Below are 23,054 nucleotides of genomic sequence, written 5' to 3'. Positions count from 1 at the left end.
GCTGAGGCACAAGAATCACTTGAACCTGGGAGGCAGAGGTTGCAATGAACCAAGATCGCACCACTGCACTCCAGCCTGGGCAACAGAGCAAGACTCTGTCTCAAAAAAAAACGGATGGAGCTGGTGGCTGCTGCTCCTCAGAAGGGCGTGGGCTCTCCAGTTTTCCACAGTCCCCACCATGCCCTGTTGCCTTACCGCTGACGTAGCTCACCCATCTTTTACTCGCCTGGCTAAGATGCATGGCATCTCATTTCCTCCTTGCTGCACTGCAGAGTCGGTCCCCTCACTGCCCCCATCTCCTGGAAAAGGAACATAAGCTCTGCAAGGTCAGCTACTTCTCTGGGGTCACACTACTAGTTACATCAAGCCAAGACTCCAGCTCATATGTGCCGGTGCAGACACTCTTCATCCACCTGGGGCCCTGGGCTTAGGACCCTGGCTCCTTGCACAGCAGAGGACCTGGAGGCTGAGAGGAGCTTGCGGTTGTGTCATAGTCACCTGGCCAGAGGGAGCGTGAGCCCCTCCCAAGCTGCAGAGGGAGGGAGCAGGCATGGCTGTCATCACCGAGTTAGCAGAGAATTAACATTCTTGTCAGCAGAGAATGAAGCAGGAATATAATTAAAACTTTGCCCTTGGAATAGCTGATTCATTTGAATTTTATTCCACACGTTTGAAAGAGGAAAGAAAATGTGAAGACTTGCAGCCTGGTTCTCGCCTGGCCTGGGCCGTCCCAGCTGTCAGGCCCATTCCTTTCTGAGCATTCAGTCCACTGACGTTGACTGAGGGCCAGGAGAGACCCTCAGCAGGGTATTACCATATTGGCCTCCTATCGCTGCTGGGAGAAATTACCACGAATTCAGTGGCTTAAAACAACACACGAGCCTCTCTGAGCCTACCCTGGCTCAGGACGCTACCCAATTTAAAAAAAAAGAAGAAAAGAAAACAACACACTTTTTTTTTTTTTAGATGGAGTCTCGCTCTGTCGCCCAGGCTAGAGTGCAGTGGCATGATCTCGGCTCTCTGCAACCTCCGCCTCTTGGGTTCAAGTGATTCTCCTGCCTCAGCCTCCCAAGTAGCTGGGATTACAGGTGCTTTCCACCACGTCCGGCTAATTTTTGTATTTTTCGTAGAGACAGGGTTTTGCCATGTTGGCTAGGCTGCTCTGGGACTCCCGACCTCAAGAGATCTGCCCGCCTCAGCCTTCCAAAGTGCTGGGATTACAGGCATGAGCCACCACACTCATCCACAACACACATTTATTATCTTACAGTTCTGGAAGTCAGAAGCTCAAAATGTGCCTTATGGGGCTAAAGTCAAGGTGGTGGCAGGTTGGCCCATTCCGGAGGCTCTGGGGAGAATCTTTGCCTTTTTTCCTGCCTTTTCCAGATTCTAGCACTGCCTGCATTCCTCAGCTTGTGGCCCCTGCCTCCCCCTTCAAAGCCCACGGAGTGGCATCTTCCTGTCTCTTTGTTGCTGGCCCTCCTGCCTCCCTCTTGTAAGGACCTTTGAGATTATGTTGGGCCTACCTGGATGATCCACAGTGACCTCCCATTCCAAGATCCTTAACTTAATCACACCTGCAGGATCCCTTTTGCCAAGGAAGGTGACATATTCACAGGTTCTGGGACTAGGACATGAATATCTTTGGGAGCCGTTGTTCTGCTGCCCACACTTCGCCAGGATTTGCTTTCATTAGGCAAGTGCTGTGAAGGGAAGTAGCGACAGAGGTATGGGATCTACAGGACCCTGCAGAACGAGTGGAAGGAACTGTGTTAGGTGGGTGGGGGAACTGTGGGAACTGTGTTAGGTGGGTGCAGCTCAGGCAGGGGCTCCAGGCGGGATCTTGGCTCTGAGCAAGAAGGAGATTGGGATGTTGGAAGGATCCTGGGAGGCCAGGTATTGGGGGCAAAGGGGAATCGGACCCCAGTGGGGGCCGAAGAAACTGGCAGCAGCAGCCAGGTTGTCCAACCCTTGCCATCCGAGGTCAGGACTTTGGCCTTTATCCTGAGGAGGAGGAAGCCGCCGAAGAGTCAGGACAGCCTAGTGGTTAGGGGCGCACACCCCAGAGCAGGGCTCCTCAGCCCTAGTGCTGCTGACCTGGAAAATTCTCTGTTGTGGGGCTGTTCTGGGCATTGTAAGTTGCTTAGCAGCCTCTCTGGCCTCCACTCACAAGATACTATTAGCATTCCTCCAACCCCACTCCCCAGTGTGACAACCAAACATGTTGCCAAATGTCCCCTGGGGGGCAAGATCGCCACTGTTTCGAAGCGCTGATCTAGAGCCGCATAGCCTGGGTTCAAGTCCTAGTGCTGCTGCCTCCTAGCGTGTGACCCCCAGAAAATTCCGAGCCTCATTTCCCTATAAAATGGGAGTTACAGTGGTGAGGGTCTTGCACCCAAATCCTTGTCGTATTCAACAAACATTTGCTGCACTGTGGGCTGCCCGGAGATGGGTGCTGGGCATACGACCGAGGGGAGATGTCGGGTTCCCTGCAGGTGGTCCTGGAGGAGCATTAGACAGGGAAACAGGCCGGGTGGGGTGGGTTGCCTGCAAGAGCACACACCAAGGGGTCCCTGGCCAGAGCTGGAACAGAGGGGGCTTCCCAAATGTGTGACCTGGACCCTAAGGCCTGAGATCTGGTGCAGGAAACCTGGGGAGGGAGCGGCTTGTGCAAAGAAAGGTCCAGAGGCCGGAAAAGGCAGCTTCTCAGGCACCTGGGGCCCAGGAGGAGCTCAAGGTCAGGAATGAGACTGGAGTGAGGGGTGTAGCTCATAGGGTAGGGCCGAGGCCTGGAGTTTGGACTCTGTTCTTAGAATGACAGGACCCATCAGAGGGATTGCAGCTGCTGTAACCCGTTTCCCACCAACAAGAAAGTCGACATTGATTATTCTTTTTTTCATTCATTCATTCATTCTTTGTAGAGACCAGGGCTCACTAAGTTGCTGCCCAGGCTGGTCTCGAACTTCTTTTTTTTTTTTTTTTTTTTTTTTTTTGAGACAGAGTCTCATTCTGTTGCCCAGGCTGGAGTGCAGTGGCGGGATCTTGGCTCACTGCAACCTCCGCCTCCCAGGTTCAAGCGATTCTTCTGCCTCAGCCCCCTGAGTAGCTGGGATTACAGGAAGGCTCACCACACGTGGCTGATTTTTGTATTTTTAATAGAGACGTGGTTTCACCATGTTGGCCAGGCTGGTCTCGAACTCCTGACCTCAAGTGATCTACCTGCCTTGGCCTCCCAAAGTGCTGGGATTACAGGCATGAGCCACCACGCCCAGCCGATTATTCTTAAAGTATACCATTTGGAGGTGTGGGGTATATTTACTAGGTGATACAACAATAAGCACTATCTCATTCCTGAACATTTTCCCAAAAGATACTGCATGTCTATTGGCAACCATTCCCCAGCCCCCGGCTCTGGCAACCACTCATCTACTTTCTGTCTCTGGCTTTGCCTATGCTGGACATTTCCTGCTAATGGAATCATACCATATATGGCCTTCTGTGTTTGGCTTCTTTCACTTGCCATAATGGTTTCAAGGCTCATCTATGTTGTAGCATGTGCCAGGACCTCATTCCTTCTGTGGTTGAGTCATCTTTTGGTATATGGCTGGACCATATTTCATTTGTCCATGCATTAGCTGGTGCACAGTTGTGTGCTTTCCACTTTATGGCTGTCATGAACAATGCTGCTATGAACGTTTGCGTACAAGTTTTTGTGTAACATATGTTTTCATTTCTTTTGGGTAGATACCTAGGAGTGGAATTATTGGCAGATCTTTTTAGGAGAGCTATGGAAACTCGTTTTAGGAAGTTTCTAACAATTTTCCAAAGTGACTACACCATTTTGAACTCAACTCGTTTTAGGACGTTTCACACAGTTTTCCAAAGTGACTACACCATTTTGAACTCCCACCCACAACTACTATAATTTTTTTTTTTTTGAGACGGAGTCTCGCTCTGTCTCCACGCTGGAGTGCAGTGGTGCAGTCTCGGCTCACTGCAACCTCTGCCTCCTGGGTTCAAGCGATTCTCCTGCCTCAGCCTCCCAAGTAGCTGGGACTACAGGTGCCTGCCACCACGCCCGGTTAATTTTTTGTATTTTTATTAGAGACGGGGTTTCACCATGTTGGCCAGGATGGTCTAGATCTCTTGACCTTGTGATCCACCCGCCTTGGCCTCCTAAAGTGCTGGGATTACAGGCTTGACCCACCACGCCTGGCCTACTATAAGTTTTAGATAGAGATTGCAAATTCAGATGCCAACAGGAGCCAGGACTGCTGAGGGACCAGGTGTTAGAAGACCAACCCCAAGCTCTCCCCATTCATTTCTGGGAACAGCCGGAGCTCAGAAGCAACTGTCACCACCATGGGGCATGAATCTTCCGGCTGTCACAGACCTTACTCTGCCCTAGAGTCTCACCAACATTGAGGCTGAGTGGCACTCACCTCCTGTCAACACCCCTGCACGTCTGCTTTCCTTAGAGTAGAGAGAGATTTCTCTATAACTGATGCTCCATTAAAAGGGGGGAGTCCTAAGTGAGGTTCCAAGAGGGCCACGGATTTTAAGATCAAGTGGGAGATGATGTATTTCTTTTCTTTTTGTTTGTTTTTTTTTTTCGGAGACAGAGTCTCACTCTGTCGCCTAGGCTGGAGTGCAATGGTGCGATCTCGGCTCACTGCAACCTCTGCCTCCCACGTTCAAGTGATTCTCCTGCCTCAGCCTCCTGAGTAGCTGGGATTACAGGCACATGCCACCACACATGGCTAACTTTTGTAGTTTTAGTAGAGACGAGGTTTCACCATGTTAGTCAGGCTGGTCCCGAACTCCTGACCTCGTGATCCGCCCGCTTCAGCCTCCCAAAGTGGTGGGATTACAGGTGTGAGCCACTGCACCTGGCTGGTGATGTATTTCCTATTAGCTCAAGTGTGTGACATCAAACAATAAAACTGAGGGACCTGCTGAGAACCTGACATTGTATGGGGCAGGTGGACTCCAGAGCCAGAGAGCTGGGGCTCTGATCTGCCCCTCTGGTAATTCACCAACCCCCTTGGAGTCAGTGTCAAGGAAGACCCCCATCTCCAGGAAGGGAATGTGCCATCCACCCCTCAGAGTCATTGTGAGGATTAAATGAGACCAGCACCTGCCATCTTGCAGGTGCTCAGAAAGGACAAACTATTATGGTGGTTGTAGTTGTCCACAAGGCTGAGAGAGGGATAATTTGTCCAGGAGGGATAATGACTGCTCTGCCCTGCCAGCCGGGGATCCTGGGGTGACTAGAGTGTCAGTGGCTTCCACAGAGTGCAAATCCACCCTGCCCTCAGAATCAGTGTGACCTGTGAGGTGAGAGCTTGGAAACCACAAGATGACCTCTCAGGCCAGAACTTGACCCTTTATCAGTTGTATTAATAAAAACTAACTTTTTTTTTGAGACAAGTTCTCGCTCTGTCATCCAGGCTGGAGTGCAGTGGTGTAATCACACTTCCTGGCCTCAACCGATCCTCCCACCTTAGCCTTCCAAATAGCTGGGACTACAGGTGTGTGCCACCACGCCCAGCTAATTTTTTGTATCTTCTGTAGAGATGGAGTTTTGCCATGTTGCTTAGGGCTCATCTTGAACTCCTGGGTCAAGCAATCTGTCCACTTTGGCCTCTCAAAGTGCCAAGATTACAGGCATGTGCCACATGCCCAGCCAACAAAAACTAATATTTTTGAGTGCCTACTACAAGCCAGGGACTATGAGTGCTTTACACATAAGAACTCACTTCAACTCCACAGCAACACCAGGAGCAAGGTCCTGCTATTAGTCTCATTTTACAGAAAAAGCCGCCGAGGCACAGAGATGAGAAGTGACTCTACTGAGTTCACACAGGTGGGAAGTGGTAGAACTGCGGTTGCAAAGTTTATGTTCCCCCCTCCTGGATGTCAACACACCTTTCTGGACAGGACCCATGCTCTGAAGCTGGGAATTCTTTGGTGGAAGTGTTCAAATTCTCCAGGCATAGTGGCTCGGCCTGTAATCCCAGCACTTTGGGAGGCTGAAGTGGGAGGATCACTTGAGCCCAGGAGTTCGAGATCAGCCTGGGCAACATGGCAAGACCCCTGTGTCCAGGGAGGAAAATAGTGTTCAAATTCCTCAGTACTTGCCAATATATTTTTAAACAATGAAGCTTTCCTTCCCTCCCTCTCAGCTGATTATAAAAGTAGTATATCTTTATTGAGGAAAATATGCATAAATCAATCATGCTCCCTGCAGCCAGCCCTCAGGGTGGCTAAGATTAGCGGTGGGCACTGTCGCTCACCTGCAGCCACCACATCCTGGCTGTGTGGGTGGACGTGTGCGTCTCCTCTCCCCGGAGTCGGGGCTGCCCTGGCCCAGGTTTCAGCCTCTCTGGCTGCGGCTTGGCTGGGCTGGCCTCACTGGCAGGCATTTTGGAGACAGTTCAGACATCGCGAGTGCACATTCCTCAGCTTCGCCTCACACTCTCCACCAGATTGGTATTAACGCAGGGAGCGTAAAATTGGAATTGGCTGGAGGAAGGGGAGTCGGCACTTTCGTCTGAGTTTTACAACCATATGTGCTGGCTGAGCCAGGCCTCTGAGGCTAGAGCCCTTGGCATATGCTTCCTGGCCCATTTCCCACCCACCCACCTCTACACACACACACACACACACGCACACATCTGCACATACACAAGCACACATGACGTGGCTGATTCAGCCTTTCAGCCCTGCTACAGCCAGAACCCCAGGGCGGCAGCAGCACAAGAGAAGCCTCCATCTTGGGTTCACCCAATGTTGTTTTGCTAAGGATACACTCACTCACTCATTCACTCATTCATTCATTCATGCACGTGTGCATTTATGCATCCACCATCCATGTGGGCCCTGTCTCCTGGACCAGGCTCTGGTCTTGGCCTGTGAGCAGTGCTGACTCAGCAGCTTCTGTTTTAGAACCCACATTCTAAAGGGCGTGGACTGTGAATAGATAAGAATTTCAGAGGGCAATGAGGGCTGTGAAGACCAGGAATCTGGGTGGCTCCAGAGTGCCTGCCAGGGCTATATGAGATCAGGTGCTCAGGGACAGTTAGATGGAAGCCTGAAAGACAAACTGGGTGTGGTGGCTCACGCCTGTAATCCCAGCACTTTGGGAGGCTGAGTCAGTTGGAACACCTAGGGTCAGGAGTTTGAGACCAGCCTGGCCAACATGGTGAAACGCCGTCTTTATTAAAAATACAAAGTTAGACTGGGTGCAGTGCCTCACGCCTGTAATCCCAGCACTTTGGGAGGCTGAGGCGGGTGGGTCACCCTGAGATCGAGAGTTCGAGGCCAGCCTGACCAACATGGAGAAACCCCGTCTCTACTAAAAATACAAAATTAGCTGGACATGGTGGTGCTTGCCTGTAATCCCAGCTACTCAGGAGGCTAAGGCAGGAGAATTGCTTGAACCCGGGAGGCAGAGGTTGCAGCAAGCCAAGATCACGCTATTGCACTCCAGCCTGGGCGACAGAGTGAGACTCCATCTTTAAAAAAAAAAAGGAAAAACCACACACACAAGCAGGGCCACACCCCATGGAGAAAGGAGAGCAGGGCGCTATAGGCAGGGAGTGCAGGTGCAGAGGCCCTGTGGGGTGAGGCTGGGCACTTTAAAGGAACCAAAAAGAAGCGCGTGGAGGGAGGAGGGAAGGTAGGGCTAGATGGCAGGAGGCCTGACAGGTCTTGGGAGGACTGCATTTCATGGTATTATTGAAGGAGAGGCTTTCCCAGAAGCAGCCGGCACTGAGGTGTCCTCATTCCTGTTCCTGGTATGAGAAAAATCTTTTCTATTTTACTAATGGAACAAAGCAGGCCACAGAGGTACTGCCTTGTCTGAGATGGCACTGTAGTCCCCACCTCTGCTGCCTTTAGCCATGTACACACATGCATATGCACACTAACACGTGCCCATACATGTACTGAGCACAGAGACAGTATGAAAAGACACACACCAGAGGTCACAAATGGGTGAGTTACATTTTACTGGGCCTGAACAGTATTTTTTTTAAGTGTAGATTTATTGCTAACGTTGAATAAAACTAGAGATTTTTCATAAAATCTGAATGTCCTTTTTAAAATGATAGTGTCTGAGATTTGATGGGCTCTTAATATGTGCTAAGCACTCTACTTGTTGAATAAGTTTAGTGTTTTTTGAAATGGAGCTTGCCCTGTCTCCCAGGCTGGAATGCAGTGTCATGATCTCAGCTCACTACAACCTCTGCCTCCCGGGTTCAAGTAATTCTTGTGCCTTAGCCTCCCGAGTAGCTGAGAATACAGGCATGTGCCACTACACTTGGCTAATTTTTTTGTGTGTTTTTAGTAGAGTTGGGGTTTTGCCATGCCAGCCAGGCTGGTCTCAAACTCCTGGCCTCAAGTGATCATCCTGCCTTGGCCTCCCAAAGTGCTGGGATTATAGGCATGAGAGCTACTCCACCTGGCCAAGGTTGATATTGTTTTTAATCCTCATTTTTCAGATAATAAAATGGAGGCTAATAGAAGTTAAGTAACTTGCTGAAAGGCACACAACTATTGAGAGGTAGAATTTGGATTCTAATCCAGAGAGTCTGATCATAGCTCACTGTAGCCTTGAACTCCTGGGCTCAAGTGATCCTCCTGCCTCGGCGTCCTGAGTAGCTGGAACTACAGGCACATGCCACCATGCCTGTCTCATTGTTCAATTTTTTGTAGAGATGGGGTTTTACCATGTTGCCCAGGCTGGTCTTAAATTCCTGGCCTCAAGCAACCCTCCCTGGCTTCAGCCTCCCAAAGTACTGAGATTACAGGCATGAGGTACCATGCCCAGCCAGAATTCTTTTTTTATTTATTTTAATTTTTTTTATTTTTAAGTTTTTAAACTTTTTATTTGCATATTAATAAAATTGTGCATTCCAATAATTAAAATCATTTGAACAACAACAACAAAAAAATGGCACTCTGATTAAACTGCATTACAGCCTGCAGGACACCTTGGGCCAGCTTGGTTTTACTTTAGATTTCACTGTCGTCCCATCCCACTTCTTCCACCCCACTTCTTCCTTCGCCAACATGCAAGTTCTTTCCTTCCCTGCCAGCCAGATAGACAGATGGGAGAGGCAGGTGCGGCCTTCGTTGTCAGTAGTTCTTTGATGTGAAAGGGGCAGCACAGTCATTTAAACTTGATCCAACCTCTTTGCATCTTACAAAGTTAAGCAGCTAAAAGAAGTAAAATAAGAAGGCAATGCTTGTGGAATGTACAGTGCATATTGGCGGCGCACGCCTCATTACTATTCGCCTGCTTGCTTCTCCTGTTCAATTGTTTCTTTGGAAGGCAGTGGATTTTTCTCTTGCGTCTCTGTCTTCTTCAGTTTCGACCTATCGAATTTCTCGATCTCAGCCATATCGGATTTGTCAGACATGGTTGCGGAGGCAAAGCGGAGCGAGGCACGCGAGAACGAGCAAAGTCTGGTCTGCGCAGTGGCCACCACTGAGTTGTCCAATTTTATTTATTTTTTTGAGACGGAGTTTCACTCTTGTCACACAGGCTGGAGTGCAATGGCGCGATCTCAGCTCACTGCAACCTCTGCCTCCCAGGTTCAAGTAATTTTCCTGTCTCAGCCTCCTGAGTAGCTGGGATTGCAGGCATGTGCCACCATGTCCGGCTACTTTTTGTATTTTTAGCAGAGATGGGGTTTCACCATGTTGGCCAGGCTAGTCTTGAACCCCTAACCTCAGGTGATCTACCCGCCTCGGCCTCCCAAAGTGCTGGGATTACAGGTGTGAGCCACCGTGCCCTTTTTTCTTCTTGAAACTGGCAGCTCTGCACTTGAGGCCTGGAGCTGAGTGGTCCCTATGGGCCTGGACCCAGCTTTCTGGTTGACCTGCTTCCCATTAGGCCCCCTTTACCTGCTCGTTTCCTGCCAGGCCCTTGGTGGCTTCTGAGTTCGAATGTACAGCACATCCACTACTAAAATGAGAGATTGTGTGTCCTTAACATAGATGAAAAGTACAAATAAATAAATAAATAAATAAGCATTTGGGCTATTTCTATAAAATCAACTTTTAACAAAAAAGGCTTTGAAATCTGATGAATGTGCCCTGAGAGCCCCTGCCCCCGCCCCTGCCACTTCCTGGCTTTGTGACCTTGAGCAGGTGACCCAGCCTCTCTGAGCCTTGATTTACCTCCTCTATAAAATGGAGGCTAAGAACAGGATCCCTCTGGGGAGAAAGCAAGAGGCCACCAGCGGGAGCTGTGACTGTTGTCAGGGTTTCTGCAGGTGCCCCTCCAGCTAAGCAGGCCCTGCTGCCTTGCGGGGAGCCCCATTGGAGGGAGGCTGGGTGTAATTATGAAACACCTGGAGTCCCCACCAGCCTAGGGAGTGTGGCCAGGAGTGGGCTCCAGCCTGCACAGATGCGGCATAATGGCTTCTCCATGTCTCTCAGGCCTTCGTCAAGATGGTTGGACACCACGTCACCTTCCTGGAAGCAGACGTGCTTCAGGCTGAGCGGGACCATGGGGCCTTCCCGCAGGCCCTGCGGAGGTGGCTGGGATCCGCAGGGCTCCCCTCCTTCAGGAACGTGAGTATCCTGCCCCGAGAAGTGAGGGGAGGGCCTCTCCCCCTTCCCTCCGCAGACTTCAGTGTGGGGAGGAGCGCGCAGGAAGCAGAGTTCAGGGGGGCACATTTCACTTCTGCAGACAGGAAACGGGTATGGGCGGCCAGGCACCTCAGCCTTTCTCTGTCCCCTGTGAGCCTTGGCTCTGACAGTTCGTGTGCTCATCTACCATTTATTGGGCGCCAACTGTTTGCTGAGTGCCATCTGAGGTTACTGTGGTGAGCAGAAACAGCTCCTGCCCTCCTGCCCGTCCTTGCACACTTAGGGACAGTGCCCAGGATGACATCCAGAATTCTGGCCAGGTTGCCCTTCCTGAGGCAGGAGTCAGCCTCGAGCTGGCCCAAGGAGCCGGGGAAGGGGGACGGGCATCCCTCCTGCATATGGCTCTTTGTGGCCTGCAAAGGCTGTTCTCTTCCTCATCTCTCCTCTGTCTTCCTGGGATCTTCTCCATGGCCCCGCAAGGAAGGAAGGATCATGTGTCCTTTTTGTCTTGTTTTGAAATGGGGTCTCACTCTGACACCCAGGCTGGAGTGCAAGGGCGTGATCTCAGCTCACTGCAACCTTCGCCTCCTAGGTTCAAGTGATTCTCCTACCTCAGCCTCCCAAGTAGCTGGGATTACAGGTGCGCGTCACCATGCCCAGCTAATTTTTGTAGTTTTAGTAGAGATGGGGTTTCACCATGTTGGCGAGGCTGGTCTCAAAGTCCTGACCTCAAGTGATCCACCTGCCTTGGCCTCCCAAAGTGCTGGGATTACAGGCATGAGCCACCGTGCCTGGCCGATCACCCTCATTTTATAGGTGAGAAGACGGAGGCTCAGGGAAGGAGATAAGGGGACTTGTCTGAGGCCACGGGCCTGGAGCGCCTGTTTCTGGTGACTTGCCCTTCACAGGAAAGGTGTCACCTAGTGGGGCCTCTTGTGGCTCCTTGGGCTCTGCCTGCCGGTATCCCCTCTACTGCCCTGTCTCCACTGTTCCTGCCTGTCCACACCTTATCTCCACTTTATCACAGCAGCCCATTTAGTGAGTGCTTTTTGTTTTTGAGATAGGATCTCATTCTGTCGCCCAGGCTGGAATGCAGGCGTGATCCTAACTCATCGCAGCCTGGAACTCCTGGGCTCAAGTGATCCTCCCACCTTAGCCTCCCAAGTAGTTGGGACTGCAGGCACGCACCACCACACCTGGCTAATTTTTATTTTTGTAGAGACAGAGGCTCGCTTTGCTACCCAGGCTGGTCTCCATCTCTTGGACTTCAGTGATCCTCCTGCCTTGACTTCCCAAAGTGCTGAGATTACAGGCATGAGCTACCATGCCTGGCCTTATTGAGTGCTTACAAGGTTCCAGGCGCTGCATTAGGCATTTTATATGCAGTGATTCATTTATCTTTCCCAGCCATCTTGTGTGCTGGGTACTAACAGTATCTCCATTTAACAGGTGAGGAAATGAAAATTCAGAAAGTGTCAGGGGTTCTGCCCGTGGGCAGAATTTGGCCTATGTCAACTCATTTTATTTGGCCAGGCAATGTATTTAAACAGTGTGACTTGAAATGCCTGATAGGGCATGTGCTTTCCAGTCACAGGCTCCTGGCTTCATTGTACCTGCCTGAGGCACGTGCTGTTCACCTGCTTCCAGGTGAGTGGTTTGCCCAAGCTTGTAACAGCTGGACAATGGCCTCCCAGATCTCATGGTCTAGGAACTCCTCTTGATCCTTCAGAGCCCAAGTTAAAGACACCTCCTGTGAGAAGCCCTCTGGGATTGCCCCTCTTCAGACAAACTCCATCTCTTTGCTTTCCAAAGACAATGAAGTCATGAGCTACATCCTTTTTTTTTGAGACGGAGTCTCACTCTGTCGCCCAGGCTGGAGTGCAGTGGCACGGGATCTCAGCTCACTGCAAGCTCTGCCTCCTGGGTTCACGCCATTCTCCTGCCTCAGCCTTCCGAGGAGCTGGGACTACAGACGCCCGCCACCACGCCCGGCTATTTTTTTTGTATTTTTAGTAGAGACGGGGTTTCACCGTTGTTAGCCAGGATGGTCTCAATCTCCTGACCTCGTGATCCGCCCGCCTTGGCCTCCCAAAGTGCTGGGATTACAGGCGTGAGCCACTGCACCTGGCCGAGCTGCATCCTTTGTCCTCTCCCTCAACTTATGGTGACCATTCCCAAGTGACATTTCTCACTGATGGCTTTAAAAGCACATTTGGGGCCGGGCACGGTGGCTTATGCCTGTAATACCAGCACTTTGGGAGGCCAAGGCATGTGGATCACTTGAGCCCAGGAGTTCGAGACCAGCCTGGGCAACATGGCAAAACCCCATTTCTACAAAAAATAGAAAAGTTAGCTGAGTGGCACATGCCTGTGGTCTCAGTTACTGGGGAGGCTGAGGTGGGTGGATCACTTGAGCCTAGCCTGGGAGGTGGAGGTTTCGGTGAGCCTAGATCGCTTGACTGCACTCAGCCTAGGTAACAGAGTGAGACCCTGTCTCACAAGAAAAGCACATTGGGGGCCAGATGTGGTAGCTCATGGCTATAATCCCACCACTTTGGGGGGCCAAGGTGGGAGGATTGCTTGAGTTCAAGACCAGCCTGGGCAACAAAGCAAGACCTTGTCTCTATAAAAAAGTATCCAAGTGTGATGGCATGCACCTGTGGCCCTAGCTACTCAGGAGGCTGAGGTAGGAGGATCACTTGAGCCTAGGAGTTTGAGACTGCAGTGAACCATGATCATGCCACTACACTCTAGCCTGGACAACAGAACAAGACCCTATCTCTGAAAATAAAAAAAAAACTTAAGACACATCAGGGGCAGAAAGGACACAGGACCTTGGCTGCCCATGTCCTATTAAAACCCAAGTATCCTAACAGGATAATCACCTGCCTGTGATTTAATACACTTCTTGTACTCTGCACAGTCATCCCGATGAGGTTGGTGCTAGTGTTCCCATTTACAGAGGCAGAGACTGAGACTTGGAGATGGGGAATCACCTATCCAGAGTCACTACTGGGTTTGGAATCCAGGCCTGTGGGGCTCTGAAACTGAGGTCCCCCCAGCACTCCTGCTGCAGGGATGTGGCATCCCCCCCGGGGTGTGGCTGGGGCGTGCTGGGACCTGCACCCTCTCCTCTCCACCACACTAGGCCTTGCTAAGCCTTGGAGAGCCCCCTAGACCTACCTGCAGTGACTTGTTCCAGGAAGCGCGTCCTGGCCAGGGGTGGGTGAGTCATTCAGCAACCCCGGTGTGTTGTTCTTGGCCCCACAAGGGCTTTGTCTGGGGGAGGCGGTGCAGCCTAGTGTGTGCGCATGTGTGTGCGGACCTGAAGGCTCCAGGGCTGTGGCTGCTCCAGGGTGTGAGCTGGAGGGTCCCTTCCAGAATGATGATGATCACCGCTGGTGTTGGGGCCGACTCTGCAGTCACCTCACACCCCACCCTGTGAAGAGGGTGTGGTCATTGTTCCTGTTTTACAGATGAGGAAACCGAGTCACTGAGGGGTTAAGTTGCTTGCCCACCCAGAAAGTGGTGGAGCTGGGATTGGAACTTGTGATGTCTGGGCCCAGAGCTGTTGCCCTGCACCCCACTGGTCCATTCTGTGCCCTCCCTGACCCCCGGACCTGCTCTCTGGGAGGTGGGAGTCCTCGTAGGGTGCCCAGGCATTCTCAGTGTCTTCCATCTTGATTCTTTCAAAGCTGGGATTTTGTGCCGTCTGTAGTTAGTTCCCCTCAGTGACTCCTCCCCCAGGGTGGACACCTCCTTTCCGTGACCCTGAAGGGCCATCACCCTCAGAGGCTGACATTCCAGTCTCCGCCAAGGGCTTGGATCTCCACCAAGCCCTTCTCCCGGGGCCTGTTCCAATGCCTGGCGTAGGTCTGAGGGGCCCAGGCAGCCGGGGGCTCGAGAGCTTTGGTTTCTGTCCTGGTCTCTCCCCCAGGACCCCACTGCTCCCCTGAGGCAGGTGTTTGAGGCCTACCCCTACCCTAGGCTGGCCCGAACAGTGACCATCCAGACGCAGCAGCCAGTCAGGGTGAGCTGGCCATGTGGCACCCTTGGGGTGTCTGTTCCTCACCCACCTGCGCTGCCTCCAAAGGGTCCATGGAGTGGAGAGGGCTGAGGTGGGACAGGGATATTGGGTGGCCCCACGGGAATGCTGGCATGGGGTTCTGCCCCTGTGGGAGGAGCCACAACACTCGCCAGAGGCCCAGCCCCCAGAGAGGGCAGGCTGCCCGCTGCCCAGGTGACTTGGTGCTGGTGTGGACATTGCCTGTGACCTGGGCTGGCCTGAGGGGTCCGGTGCAGGAAGTGACCTGGGGATATTAGCGATCCCCCTCAGCCAGCTTTCTGACTGGATCCTGGCCTCTCAGCCCTGCCTTTGAGCCGCCTGAGAAAGAGGCATTTGCTCCATAGACGGAGCCAGCCTGTGCCCCAGGCCCTTGGCGCCCAGCCACAAAAATGTATGCATGACCATGCTACGACACATGTATTTCATGGCACAAAAGTCCACATTTTCATGCTGCACTATATAAATGAAGTTTTCAGTTATGCTTTTATATTGATCGTTATAACATTGTGAGGTTTTAATAAGAATTGCACCTCTTTTTTATTATAGCTAAGCCCCTTCTGTGACATGTCTTAGCTGTGTGACCATGGGCAAGTCTCTTAGCCTCTCTAAGCCTCAGAGACAGCCAGGCACAGTGGCTTCCACCCATAATCCCAGCACTTTGGGAGGCCAGGGTGGGAGGATCACTTGAGCTGGGAACAACATAGGGAGACCACGTCTCTAATTTACTAGATATTATTAAAATAATATCTTTTTGAGATCTTAAAGTTATTTTGAATTGTTCCGAGATGGCTTCTCAGTGACTTCAGAATAAAATCCAAACTCCTTGTCATGGCCTGCAAGAGGCTGCATGATCTGGCCGTGTTCAGTCTCTCTCTCTCTCTTTTTTTTTTTTTTTTTTTTTTTTTGAGATAGTCTCACTCTGTTGCACAGGCTGGAGTGCAGTGGTGTGATCTCAGCTCACTGCAACCTCCGCCTCCCGGGTTCAAGCAATTCTCCTGCCTCAGCCTCCAAGTAGCTGGGATTATAGGCGCCCACAATCACACCAGGCTAATTTTTGTATTTTTAGTAGAGACAGGGTTTTGCCATGTTGGCCAGGCTGGTCTCGAACTCCTGACTTCAGGTGATCTGCCCACCTCAGCCTCCCAAAGTGCTGAGATTATAGGTGTGACCCACCATGCCCAGCTTAAAATCATATCTTTAAAGTTAAAAAAAAAATTAAGCCTCAGAGAGTCTGACTGAGTCAGTGAGCTGGCACGGGCAGGTTCATGAGAGGCTTTGCTTGCTAGAAAACTAGTTTGGATTTGATGGAAAATGATGAGGGCCCACGCTGAAGCAGAGGAGGAAAGCTCCAGAACTCTCAGGAGGGATTCCGAGCATGGAGCGGAAGAGCGTCGGCCACCTGAAAAGCCAGCCAGTGGCGTGATCTCAGCTCACTGCAACCTCCGCTTCCTGGGGTCAAGCGATTCTCCTGCCTTAGCCTCCCAAGTAGCTGGGATTACAGACATGCACCACCATGCCTGGCTAATTTTTGTATTTTTAGTAGAGACGGAGTTTCGCCACATTGGCCAAGTTGGTCTCGAACTCCTGACCTCAAGTGATCCACCCACCTCGGCCTCCCAAAGTGTTGGGATTATAGGCGTGAGCCACCATGCCCGGCTGAAAAGCCAGCTTTGCTTGTGAGTAATGGAGTGGTCCAGGACAGACTCAACACTTAGTGCTCAGCGGTGAGCGGGAATCGTGGGGCAGCTGACAGAGCCAGCCCTGCTGTGCCAGGAACTGTTTTCAGCTTGTCAATCCTCATAACATCCCATGAGGGAGGTGCTATTTCTATCTCCGTCTTACAGGTGAGGAAACTGAGGCATAGAGAGGGTAAGTAACTTACCCAAGAGCACACAGTTGGACATGAGGATATGAATCCACATTCTTCTTTCCCTCACATATTGCCTTGGTAGAGAGCTGTGATCTCTTCAGGGAGCTTGTGTCTGGTGCAAGAATACAGACAATGACCAAATTCAAAGAAAATTCAGTTACAGGTGGGACACAGTGACTCACGCCTGTAATCCCAGCACTTTGGGAGGCCTAGGTGGGTGGGTCACTTGACCCTAGGAGTTCCAGACCAGCCTGGGCAATATGTGAAACCCCATCTCTACCAAAAAAAATACAAAACTTTGCCAGGAGTGGTGGTGCATGCCTGTATTCCCAGCTACTCAGGAGGTGGAAGGATCACTTGAGCCCAGGAGGTCAAGGCTGCAGTGAGTCATAATCGTACCACTGCACTCCATCCTGGGAAACAGAGCAAGACTGTGTCTCAAACAACAACAACAACAACAAAAAAGAAAAACAGAAAATTCAGTTAGATGGCTGTTTCTAAAGGGGGCCCTTTAGCTGGGCACGGTAGTGCGTGCCTGTGGTCCCAGCTACTTGGGAGGCTGGGATGGGAAGATTGCTTGAGCCCAGGAGTTCAAGGCTGCAGTGAGTCGAGGTTGCACCACTGCACTCCATCCTCGGTGACAGAGTGAGACCTTGTCTCTGCAAAATAAAATGTACAAAAAATTAAAAGGGATCCCAGGTCTGAGGGGTCAGGAGTGGTCTCTGAGGAGGGGCCATAGAAGCTGAGAGCTAGCCGGGCGCGGTGGCTCACGCTTGTAATCCCAGCACTTTGGGAGGCCAAAGCGGGCGGATCACGAGGTCAGGAGATCGAGACCACAGTGAAACCCTGTCTCTACTAAAAAAAATACAAAAAATTAGCCGGGCGTGGTGGCGGGCGCCTGTAGTCCCAGCTACTCGGAGAGGCTGAGGCAGGAGAATGGCGTGAACCTGGGAGGCGGAGCTTGCAGTGAGCCGAGACTGCGCCACTGCACTCCAGCCTGGGCGACAGAGCGAGACTCCGTCTCAAAAAAAAAAAAAAAAAAAAAGATGCTGAGAGCTAGATGATGAGTAAGTGTCGGTGTGGAGTCAGAAGAAAGAGCGCTCCCAGCCGAGGGAACTGCGATTGCAAAATCTCTGCAATGCACCTGAGCTTGGTGCTTGAGGAATCGCTAGTCCAGCGTGGGCTGCCTGCATGAGCCAGGGCAGAGTGGAGAGAGAGAAGGTCTGGGAGGTAGCAGGGACCAGATTGTGCAGGGTCTCAAGGCCACACAGAGGAATTTAACACTCTTCTAAGGGCGATTCTTGTAGCAGGGGAGTGACTTGGCCAAATTTGCTTCACTTGGTGAGAAACCAGGGCTCGTTCTCTGCTCTGAGCTCAGGCTGGCATTCAGGGTCTGTGACGTCTTAGGACTTGAACACCAGAGCTGAGCAGGGCACGTGGGTGCCCTCCAGGCTGCAGGTTCGGTTGTTTGGAATGTTTCCTCCCCTGGAAATATCTCATGCTGTGCCCTGAGCTCTCTGGAATCCTCCCCTTGCCAGGTCTCAGGGCCCTTGTCCAATCAGAGGAAAGAAAAGAGGTTCCAGAAAGGGCCCCAGGTCTTCCAGACAAATGTCCCTGAGACCCCGCTGGAGGAGGCGGCCATCAGCCCAGCGCCTGCCTGTGGAGGGCCCCTCACATCTGGAGATGGTTTCAGGCATGTGCGGAAGTGAAAGTGTGAAATGGGGCCGGAGCCCTGCGGGCTGCGGACCTCGGAAGTGCACAGAGGCCACCAGCAGGTGTCCCCTTGGCCTGGGCCAGCTTCCTGCTGACCGTGCCAGGCCGGCCCTCCTCCTGGCTCACGTGCCCAGAGGCACAGAGCAGCCTCACTAATTTGTTGTAAACCACTGTTTGTTTTCTGCCGCCAAAACATCTTGTTCACGAGGTGTCGTTTTGATTAATTTTTCTGATGGAGAAGAATGCGGTGCTTCCCAGGGAAGCTCTTTGGCTGACAGCAAAGCTGACTGGGCCAACTCCTGACTCCTGCACAGAGCGGTGCTGCCCTGGGGGAGGGAAGCTTGGCTGGGACTTGGGGCTTCCTGGCCCACCTGTTCACTCCTACCCCCACCAGGGCAGCAGAGGCCTGGGGAGACCGTGCTTGCTGAGACCTTCCCAGAAAGAAAGATGGGCAGAGGGGCTGGAGGGGAGCCAGGGTGGCTTTGGAGCAAAGCAGAGCCAGGACAGGCAGGGTGTGAGATGTCACCTGGTCCCACAGTTGCAGCGCTCCCAGAGTGATCTGGTAACAGCAGTGAGTGAGTGTTCTGGGCATGAGACAGGAGGGAGTGGTGGGGACCGTGGCGAATTGCAGACCCCATGCCTCATGTACAGGAGTGGAGCTTGCCTGGTACCAGCCTCACAGAAATGGCAGCCAGCGGTCACCAGGTTTTCCTATATGGGGGAGAAAGCTGGACATTTGGAGGGTTTTTTGTTTTTTGTTTTTTTAATGAATCTTCCCATGTCAAAAAGTCAGTATTTTTCTAACTGTTGAATACTGTGTGGAAAAACATGTTGTGGCCGGAGCAGTGGCTCACACCTGTAATCCCAGCACTTTGGAAGGCCAAGGCAGGAGGATCACTTGAGCCCAGGAGTTCGAGACCAGCCTGGGCAACATATTCTAAAAAATTAAAAATAATAAAACTGTGTTGTACCGTGGGCTGCACCCAGTATACCCCCAGGTCTGGACTTTAGGCTGATGACCTGTACCTCTTCGTCCCCTCCACTGTGGAGGATTTGGGACCAGGGAGGAGTAGAGCGGCATCTTCTCCACTTTTATGCACCAGCCCTGGTTGGAACTCTTCAACCCTAAACAGCAACATGACTAACAGCCAATAGTTGTATTGAGCTCCTACTGTATACGAAGGGCTTTCTGTGCCTCATCTCAATTTCCTGTAACAACACCAGAGGCAGATGCTATTATTCCAGTTTACAAAGAAAGGACCTGAGGCTCAGAGAGGGCTGTTTACTTGCTCAGAGTCACACAGTGTAACTGGCAGAGCTGGGATTTGATCCAGCTTTGACCTTGGTCAGCTGGTCAGCGTGTGTCTCTACCTCCCTCTGTGAGCTTCCCAAGGGCAGGGACCAAAACTTCGACTGCCAAGGCTGCAAACTCGAGATCTTTGGGCTAGGTCTGCCTCAACCACACTTGTTCTTTGGCCAGCGTGGTATATGGATATATTTAACTTGAGTTAGTTGCCAAAAAGCAACTTTCATGTGAGATTTTGAGGATGAGAGGGGAGGAAGTTCCTTCTGACAACAAGTAGTTTTTATTTTGGGAGGGTGCTGTTTGTTGAGGCCTATCTGGAAGCACCCCAACTTTGCTCTTATTGCTTCTCATGAAGAAGCAGATGTTCGAGTGGGCCCCTGAGCGGCGTCCCTGCCCAGCCAGCATCTGGCCCACTGTGCTCACTCTTGGTGCCTGCTGGTGTGTTTGAGTTTCCTGCCCTGGTAGAGCACATAGTAGGTGTTCAATAGTCATCAGCGGATGTTCTGAAGGCTTCTTGCCTGCCTCCCAGATTTCTTAGGGGGCGTGTCCAGGCACTGGAAGGCTGGAGAGGATTTTCAAGGCTGTAAGGGAGGTAATGAGGCCGTGGGCGGAGCTGCCCTGCCGGGGCTGCCTGTAGGAGTCGTCAGTGCCAGGCTCAGCGTGCTTCCCTCCCCCAGCGACCCCCCCAGCTCCCGCCCCTCGCCTCCTCTCCCCTTCCTGCCCAGCCCTGCAAGTTGAGGGGGGCGGTGCTGGGTCTCTCCCCTGCAGAATACCCCTGCAGGGGGTGACTCAGGGAGGAGGCTGACGGGCTCGGCTTTATCTGGTGATGGAGGCTGGGTAAGACACAAACAAGAAGGGAGAGGAAATTGTGAGGCACCTTCTCCCAGCCCTGAACCAGCCGCTGCTTCTCCTGCTGCCCCCATCAGCCCTTGCGGTAAAAATGCAGCAGGAGCAGGATGGCAAATACGAGGACCAAAACTGTGGAGGGCCGAGGGGTGCCGAGTCCCAGTCCCCACCTACCAGCCCCCTCCCCATGGCTCCCAGGGACCTCCCGGGTTTGTTTCCTTCAAGGTCTTTGGCGGAGTGCTACAGGGGAACGGAGGGTTCCTGGCAGGCTGGTTTGGGAATCAAATTGTGTTTTTCAGGCATTTCATTCTTGTTGAGATTTTGAGGATGAGAGGAGGAAGTTCCTTCCGACAATAAGAAGTTTTCATTTCTGGGGGGGTTGGCTGTTTTTGGGCCCTATGTGGAAGCCCCCCAACTTTGTCCTGGTTGGTGGGACCCTCAACATGCCCTTCTCGCAACGCAGCACCACCATCGGGGCATCCCCTGTGGCAGCAGTGCCTGGGCCCAGCCCTGCCATCCTGGGGTTGTTGGACATTGTTTGTGGCCTTTGCACGTGCCGGTCCCCCTCCCTGGAAAACCCTTCCCGCTCCCCACCTGGCAATGTTCATTATTGTTCAAAGCCCCAGTCACACGGTCCCACCCCTGGGAAGCCACCTGGGTTCCCCAAGCCAGCCTTCCCCTGGGGTCCCCTAACCCAAACCCTCGTTCATTCCCTGGCTGGCACATGGCCTCGTCTGCATTTTCTCCTGTTGTTCCCCTAGCCTGAGAGCTGCTCAAGGGCGGGGCCTGTGTCTTGTCTTTGCCGTGGTGATGGGAGTTCTGATGCTTCTGGAGTGTTCTGGGGCTCTTCTCTGGGCCACCACAAGCAGCACTTACCTGCCCTACTTGGTTCATCCCCAGGCCACCTGGTACAGAGTAACTGTCTCCATCCCCACTCTTCAGGTGAGGAAACCGAGGACCAGAGAAGTTAGAACATTTTAACAAAGCCAGGGCCTGGCCCGTTTGATTCCAGAGTCCCACATTCTTCACACCCCAGGAATCGAAATTCAAACACTTACTGAGACCAGGCAAGGCCCTGAGTGATGCACAGAGGCCAGGTTGGGGCTGTGACCAGCAGGGGAGACGGGGCCCTCAGCTGCAGCCTGGAACAGAGACCAGAGTGGCCAGGCCTTGCGCTTTTTGTGGCTGTGTGTGTGTGTGTGTGTGTGTGTGTTTCTTTTTTATAGTTTCACTCTGTTGCCCAGGCTGGAGTGCGGTGGCATGATCTTAGCTCACTGCAACCTCTTCCTCCCAGGCTCAAGCAGTTCTCCTGCCTCAGCCTCCCGAATAGCTGAGACTACAGGCGCCCGCCACCACGACTGGCTAATTTTTGTATTTTTAGTAGAGATGAGGTTTCGCCATGTTAGCCAGGCCAGTCTTGAACTCCTGACCCCTAGTGATCCGCCCACCTTGGTTTCCCAAAGTGCTGGGAATACAGGTGTGAGCCACTGCACCTGGCCGAGGCCTTGCACATTTTAAAAGAGCGGATGCAGATTTTCTGTGAAATCAACTGATTTTGAAAACAGGTCTGAGAGACTCAAATAAATCTCCTCAGGGCCGTCGGTTCAGGGGCCTGCATCTGGGCCTTGGCAGTGATCTACAGTGACCGGGCAGCGCCCAGAGGACCCAGGACATGAACCTGTGGCTGGGTACCTACCTCTCCCTGCCCAGCCTGGCATTTGAGTCTCCTCGGTGGGGGACATCATCAAGGATGTGAGGGGTGCCAGGGCCCACGGCTGGTCTGGGTTCACTTCACAAAGGGGGTTCTAGGTGAGTGCCAAGGGAGGCAGTTGGTGGGATCCCTCTACACCCCCCACATTCTTTCCACCTGGCACTCCTACTTTTTGAGCCAAACAGATGATGTTTTCTTAGTCTTATATGAAGTGTCAATGAATGCAGTTAACAACATCCCCTTTCCTTTTTTTTTTTTTTTTTGAGTCAGAGTCTTGCTCTGTCACCCTGGCTGGAGTGTAGTGGTGTGATCTCAGCTCACTGCAACCTCCGCCTCCCAGGTTCACGCAATTCTCCTGCCTCAGCCTCCCGAGTAGCTGGGATTGCAGGCACATACCACCACACCCAGCTAATTTTTGTACTTTTAGTAGAGACAGGGTTTCGCCATGTTAGCCAGGCTGGTCTCGAACTCTTGACCTCAAGTTATCTGCCCACCTTGGCCTCCCAAAAGGATTACAAGTGTGAGCCACCTCACCCAGCCAACACTCCCCTTTCTAATCGGAATGTCACCTTCAGGGTCACTCATCATAGAGAAACTCTGTCCCTCGCAGCTCCTCATATCATAATGCAAACCCCATTCGCCCTTAAGATTGCGGATCCAGTTCCTGTAGCATTTGGAGGGGGGTAATCAAGAGCAAGAATGCAGACCAGGCCTCGCAACCTCAGCACTGTGGACATTTGGGGCCAGGTCCTTCTTTGCTGTGGGCACCATTTTGTGTACTGGGGGGTGTTTTGTGTAGTGGGGGGTGTTTTGTGCACTGGGGGGTGTTTTGTGTAGTGGGGGGTGTTTTGTGTAGTGGGGGGTGTTTTGTGTACTGGGGGGTGTTTTGTGCACTGGGGGGTGTTTTGTGCACTGAGGGATGTTTTGTGTAGTGGGGGAT

The 23,054-nt window shown here is 52.2% G+C and overlaps 2 protein-coding genes across 3 annotated transcripts in view; one reads left to right on the top strand and one right to left on the bottom strand.

The window, feature by feature from the left end:
- The window catches only part of BCAS4 (breast carcinoma amplified sequence 4), an 85,969-nt gene that overhangs the window by 36,478 nt on the left and 26,437 nt on the right, over nt 1–23,054 (top strand). For both annotated transcript variants that reach the window (XM_058432933.1, XM_032142902.2), the window contains exon 4: nt 10,450–10,584. In XM_058432933.1, coding sequence (XP_058288916.1) covers nt 10,450–10,584 — 135 coding nt within the window. The remainder of the gene's footprint in view (nt 1–10,449; nt 10,585–23,054) is intronic.
- Nucleotides 9,223–9,506, bottom strand: LOC116461128 (thymosin beta-4-like; the record flags this gene model as incomplete). The annotated part of the gene is made up of 1 exon (XM_032754036.2): nt 9,223–9,506. A coding segment is annotated over one exon (213 nt), but the record flags the coding sequence as incomplete, so codon positions are not given.

Source organism: Hylobates moloch, unplaced genomic scaffold (genome assembly GCF_009828535.3).
Source record: "Hylobates moloch isolate HMO894 unplaced genomic scaffold, HMol_V3 SCAFFOLD_21, whole genome shotgun sequence".
Classification (NCBI taxonomy): Eukaryota; Metazoa; Chordata; class Mammalia; order Primates; family Hylobatidae; genus Hylobates; species Hylobates moloch.
Note: the sequence above shows the minus strand (reverse complement) of the source record. Positions and strands in the feature narration are given on the sequence as shown.